The 6417-nt window shown below is 32.3% G+C and overlaps 1 protein-coding gene across 1 annotated transcript; it reads right to left on the bottom strand.

Moving 5' to 3' along the window:
* Positions 1-1158: 1158 nt before the first annotated feature.
* Positions 1159-2211, bottom strand: LOC115961433 (aspartic proteinase CDR1-like). Its single transcript, XM_031080418.1, has one exon. The coding sequence runs from the start codon at positions 2209-2211 to the stop codon at positions 1159-1161; it is 1053 nt and encodes a 350-aa protein (XP_030936278.1).
* Positions 2212-6417: the final 4206 nt, after the last annotated feature.

Below are 6417 nucleotides of genomic sequence, written 5' to 3'. Positions count from 1 at the left end.
TCCAATATCAATGGTTGATTTGTGGTTTATAGTTTATACTTTTTTTTTTTTTTTTCAATTGAAATAGTCTGGTGAAAGTATTTCATGTTGGAATGGTGCAATCATGTTTCTGGGGTCAGTTTTATTTAATTGCAAATTTTATGATATTTGGAAGTGTTTGATAGAAAAGAAAAGAAAGGAAAATGAGAGGAAGAGATTTTTTTGAAAATAAAAAATATTCAACAAACGTGGGAATCTTTTTCTAATTTTTATTTCATGTGGTAGTGGACGTGTAATTTGATTTGAAGCAGCATAAAAATAATATTTATATTTGATAGTCAGTCAAATAAGCATTTTCCACCACCACTTAATTAATGACAAATACCATTTTGATTGAATAACAAAAAGTTAGAGACTAAATTGACACATTTAAAAGGTCGGGTACCAAATTAACACATAATATAAAAGATTAAGAACCAAATACGTAATTTACTCAAGTTTCAAATCATCTCAACATTACTTTTAAAAAAGTCACAAGTGAACAAGCACCAGTGCAGAACTACTCCTTATTTGTCTATTTTGTATCATCTCAATAAGAAGCATTCACCTTTATAGAATTCATATATACATATGTTATATAAAAACATCCGCTCATTACTCACATTCACCTAGCATTTATTAAGAAAAAAGGGAGTATCATCTAATCATTTAGCAAATAGAGAAGTTATAATAGAGAAAGATTTAAGAGGGCCTTACAGAGAGAATAATAGGGAGAGAGGTCGTGCCTCCGCGTGCGCACACATACACCGAGAGAGAGAGAGAGCTTGCTGCTCTACTCAGATATGGTGATTGGAGCATAGAACGATATTGTGCAACTTGCCACTAATGGGTCTCACTGCCTAAGTTGGTTATTCAGTCCTCCTCGTAGGCCCCAAGTGTCTCTACTCAATCTTGTGGCTAGTTTTTTTTTTTTTTTTTGGGGGGGTGGGGGGGGAGGGGATGAATGTATAATGGAATGGTTTTGGAAATCTACTAGAAATGTGAATAGATTGTAATGAAAATAAAGATGTCGTTTTTTATTTTGTTAAAAAAAAAAAAAGATAATTAAGCTATATATATAAAGTATGAATAGGTATATATCTTTCATTGGTCGTATACGTTACATGAAAGTGCCAAACACTACAGTTTAGTGCAATCAGTCGGCTTGAACGAGACCATCCTTGTTTCCAAGTCAAACCCAATCAACAAATTTGCTTGAACATAGTTGCCATATAATCCTTGGTCACCCAAATCTGCCAATGCAGTATTTGCAGTATTACTAATTGCAAAGCAGTAAATATCATATGCATGAACCGGTCGATTGAAAATTAGTGTAGGCTTTAACTCCACATCTGCACCTTCAAAATGGACAGTCAATTTTGGTCCATTTTCATTAGTAATTTCAGTTCTATAGCAAAGCCGTGTCCCTGTTAGAGTTTCATTTTTAATGGGATCAATTGAAATCTGCTTCTTCACTTCCACCTCTAAGCGATTATAAAAATCTGGTGGCAAAGTCAATGGTGGTGATCCTGAATCGATACAAACGTTGCCCTTAGAAACCTTACCTGAAGAGTTAAAGGGCACATATGTGTCTCCAACACTAATTCCTTCTAGTGTCACATAATATTGATTTCCCACAGCTACAAATGGTGTTGAAACCACACCATCACCCACAACTTCACTACCATTGCCAAAACTTATCTTGCCTGTAATACTAGGATCAGTATATTCAGTACCATATGGCAACAAGCAATAAGAAAACCTCTTGCTACCAATTTGTGAAGGAAAGGACAAAGGCCCTAATCCTAACGCAATGAGTCCCGTTGTGTGGTCATTGTAATTGATGGTATTGTTGTGTGCACATCCAAAAGCAATATCAAAGGAAACTGCTTGCCCAGAGGTAGAAGTGATGGTGATTTTTTCTTTGGCCAAAACACCTTTGGATAAACCACTTGCATATCCATTGACGTAATTGCAACTATTTTGAGGAGAACAATGGACTTGGTTCCATTCTTGACATTTTTTTGAATGACAAGAAATTTCACTGTATGTGCTGGACATGTTAGGATCGAACTTGGGATGAATCTGATTAAAGCAAACTTCACAAGGTACACATTGTGTCCACACAAGGTCACTAGCTGTATCGATAATGCCATAGATGTCTATTAGTGGCGTGCCAATTGAGGCCTTCATGAGATGCTAACCGTAGTATGGTATTAATTGTGCTTGGGGGACATTATGAGCTGTAACCAAAAGGCCTATAAGATAATATGAGAGAAGAAAGCATGGATGAAATTTGACACCGCTTGCCATTGAATTTAGGAAAATGAAACAGTACTGACTATACTAAAGACTTTTAAATACATGATTAAACCGAACTTTCCATGTTCGGCCTAATGATTACTTGATTGCACCATTAATTTGACCTAACAAAAAGGGAAAACAAAAAAACAAAAAGAAGAGAATTCTCCATCCGTGAATGGCATCGAATGTACTACTAAAAACTAGAAATCTTAGTAAGCACCAAAATTTGCTTCTTTTAACAATATTTAAAACAGATATTGTAATGAATGCAATAATACCAATATATCATAACAAATCTCTTGTTTTACTAAAGAATAGGTCATCAATCCTTATTTAACATATTTTTCCAAACAAAAAACCTTATTTAAGAATAAATTTGGTTAGCTAGGCCCCTCGGTTATGAATGGCAAATACGCCTCTCTTAATTTCCAAACAAAAAAAAATAGGAATTATTTTTTTATTTGGCTTTGCAATAAAATTACACTTGGCCCCCTAACAACATCATTGACCATCTTAAAAAAAAAAAAAAAAAACAAAAAACAAAAAACAAAAAAAAAACAAAAAACAAAAAACAAAAACAAAAAACAAAAAACAAAAAACAAAAACAAAAACAAAAAAAACAAAACAAAACAAAAACAAAACAAAAACAAAAACAAAAAACAAAAAACAACAACAACAACAACAAAAAAAGCAAAATGCCTTTGAAAAAAAACAAATGAGAAGCCCAAAAAAGATTGACCCAACCATAAAATCACCAAGAGAAAAGCTCAAGAAAATTTAGCCCAATCATTCAACCAATTAGACTAGGCCCTTTAAAGATTCAACCAAAGCCTAATTGATCTTACGCAATAAGTTCCCAAAACCATTCTGTCAAAAAAAAAAAGAAAAAAAATACTGAGCAAACGCACATGCAACTTGTAAGGAGGGTTGACCAACTAAGGTTGTGAGGCATGACTTGTAAGGCAAAGCAATGAGATGACACCACTTCAAGCTCTAGTCACCAAATCTGAGCAAAGCAACATGGTCTCTCTCTCTCTCTCTCTCTCTCTCTCTCTCTCTCTTAGATACAGAGTCAGAGTTTTGAGTTAGGGGAGCAGTTTTACTGTTGCTTGTATGTGGCAATTTGAATCTTTGACTTTGCTATTTAGCTGCTGAGATTTTTTTTTTTTTTTTTTTTTTTTTGTGGGTAAGAACAAATTTTTTTTTTTTTTTGAATTTTCTAAAGGGTAATGTTATTTATTTTGGTTAAAATTATTTAATTGAGATTAGTTTTTTTTTTTAGTTTTACTGGTAATTTTTGTTGTTGAACTATTTTTTTGGGTCTTGTATATTTTGTTTTAGATTTTAGATCTATAAAAAAATTTTATGGTCACTAAAATGAGGAAAATGTTAGAGTTACTAGTTTATATATATATATATATATATATATATTATTGATGCGATAAGTGGTTACTATTAAGTAAAAAAATGATGTAACTAGTGTGCCCATATGCAAATCAATAAAAATTTGCTACCAAAACAGTTTGTAAAAATGTTATAAAAAAGTTTGTGAGTATAACATTACTCATAAAAGAATCAATGATATTGTTAAAGGGAAACAAAATGTGATTTTATAGAACAAAATTGCTAAAATTAGTATACATAAATATATAATAATATTTAAATAAATAACAATTTTGGGAGGGCCATTCCCCCCCCCCTTAGTCCAAGTCCAAGGGTGGTTCTCTCTCTCTCTCTCTCTCTCTCTCTCTCTCTCTCTCTCTCTCTCTCTCTCTCTCTCTCTCTCTCTCTCTCTCTCTCTCTCTCTCTCTCTCTCTCTCTCTCTCTCTCGACAATGTATCTTTTGTTATGGAAAAACTAACTCAGCATCTCAACTTACAAATAGAAATATTGTGCCCCACCCTTTGTGCTTTATTCTTGTTCACAATATTTTCATTCAGATTATTCCTTGATTTTGTGATCCCAATTCTATTCTAATGTTTTGTATGTTAAAATAAAATAAATGAGAAAGGATAAAGAGAGAATGATCCTTGCATGCAAGATACATCACAAGGTACACATACTGTCCACACAAGGTCACTAGCTGTATCGATAGCGGCATAGATGTCTACTGGTGGAGTGCCAATTGAGGCCATCATGAGATGCTAACCGTAGTATGGTGTTAATTGTGCTTGGGGGACATTATGAGCTGTAACCAAAGGGCCTATAAGACAATATGAGAGAAGGAAGCATGGATGAAATTTGACACTGCTTGCCATTGAATTTGGAGAGATGAAACTGTACTGGCTATACTAAAGACTTTTATATTCTCGATTAAACCAAACTTTCCATGTTCAGCCTAATGATGACTTAATTGCACGATTAATTTGACCTAATAGAAGGAAGAAAAAGAAAAAAAAAACACACACACACACACAAAGAGAAGAGAATTCTCTATCCGTGAATGGCATCGAATGTACTACTAAAAACTGGAAATTTTAATAACCATCAAAATTTGCTTCTTCTAACAATATTTAGAATAGAGATTGTAATGAATGCAATAATACCAATATATCAAAAGAAATCTCTTGTTTCACTGAAGAATAGGTCATCAATCCTTATTTAATTTTTCCAAATAAAAAACCTTATTTAAGAATAAGTTTGGTTAGCTAGGCCCCTCGGTTATGCATGTCAAATTCGCCTCTCTTTTATTTCCAAACAAAAAAAATAGGAATTATTTTTTTATTTGGCTTTGCAATAAAATTGCACTTGGCCCCCTAACAACATCATTGACCATCTTTTAAAAAAGAAAAAAGAAAAAAAAAAAAAAGCAAAATGCCTTTAAAAAAACAAATGAGAAGCCCAAAAAAGATTGACCCAACCATAAAATCACCTAGAGAAAAGCTCAAGAAAATTTAGCCCAATCATTCAACCAATTAGACCATGCCCTTTAAAAATTCAGCCAAAACCTAATAGAACTTACATAGTAAATTCCCAAAACCGTTCCATCAAAAAAAAAAAAAAAAAAAAAAAAAAAAAAAAAAAAAAAGATACTGAGCAAAGGCACTTGCTACTTGTAAGGAGGGCTGACCAACTAAGGTTGTGAGGCATGACTTTTTAGGCAAAGCAATGAGACCCAATAGAGGTAGGCAACACAACACCACTTCAGGCTCTAGCCACCAAATCTAAGCAAAGCAACATGCTCTCTCTCTCTCTCTCTCTCTCTCTTAGATACAAAGCCAAAACTTTGAGTTAGGTGAGCAGTTTTACTGTTGCCTGTGTGTGGCAATTTGAACCTTTGATTTTGCTATTTAGCTGCTGAAATATTTTTTTAGTGGGTAAGAACAAGTTTTTTTTTTTTTTTCGAATTTTTTAAAGGGTAGGGTTATTTATTTTGGATAAAATTATTTAATTGAGATTAATTTTGTTTTTACTTTTACTAGTAATTTTTTTTGTTCAGCTATTTTTTCGGTCTTATATATTTTGTTTTAGAGTTAAAATGAGGAAAATGTTAGAGTTACAAGTTTTTTTCTTTTATAAATTACTGATGTGATAAGTGGTTAGTAGTAAGTAAAAAAATGATATGAGTGGTGTGCCCATATGCAAACCAATAAGAATTTGCTACCAAAACAGTTTGTAAAAATGTTATAAAAAAGTTTGTGAGTAAAACATTACTCATAAAAGAATCAATGATATTGTTAAAGGGAAACAAAATGTAATTTTATAGAACAAAATAGCTAAAATTAGTACATATATATATATATATATAATAAAATTTAAAAGAAAAAACAATTTTGGGAGGGCCATTGTCCCCCCCCCCCCCTCTAATATCTGTTGTTGTGGAAAAACTAACTCACCATCTCAACTTACAAATAGAAATCTTGTGCCCCACTCTTTATGTGTTATTTTTGTTCGCGATATTTTCATTTAGATTATTCCTTGATTTTGTGATCCCAATTCTATTCTAATGTTTTGTATGTTAAAATAAAATAAATGAGAAAGAATAAAGAGAGAATGATCCTTGCATGCAAGATACATGTTATTACAAGGATGTTGTCATTTAATTTGATATAACTCTTTAATTTGAAATTTATTTATTCCTCTTGTTTTAAGTAA

This window comes from Quercus lobata, chromosome 9 (genome assembly GCF_001633185.2).
Source record: "Quercus lobata isolate SW786 chromosome 9, ValleyOak3.0 Primary Assembly, whole genome shotgun sequence".
Lineage (NCBI taxonomy): Eukaryota > Viridiplantae > Streptophyta > Magnoliopsida > Fagales > Fagaceae > Quercus > Quercus lobata.
This window is presented reverse-complemented; position numbering and strand designations above follow the sequence as displayed.

Excerpts from the sequence above, each read along its gene's own strand:
- LOC115961433 (XM_031080418.1), bottom strand. The coding sequence starts at position 2,211 with ATGAAGGCCTCAATTGGCACGCCACTAATAGACATCTATGGCATTATC.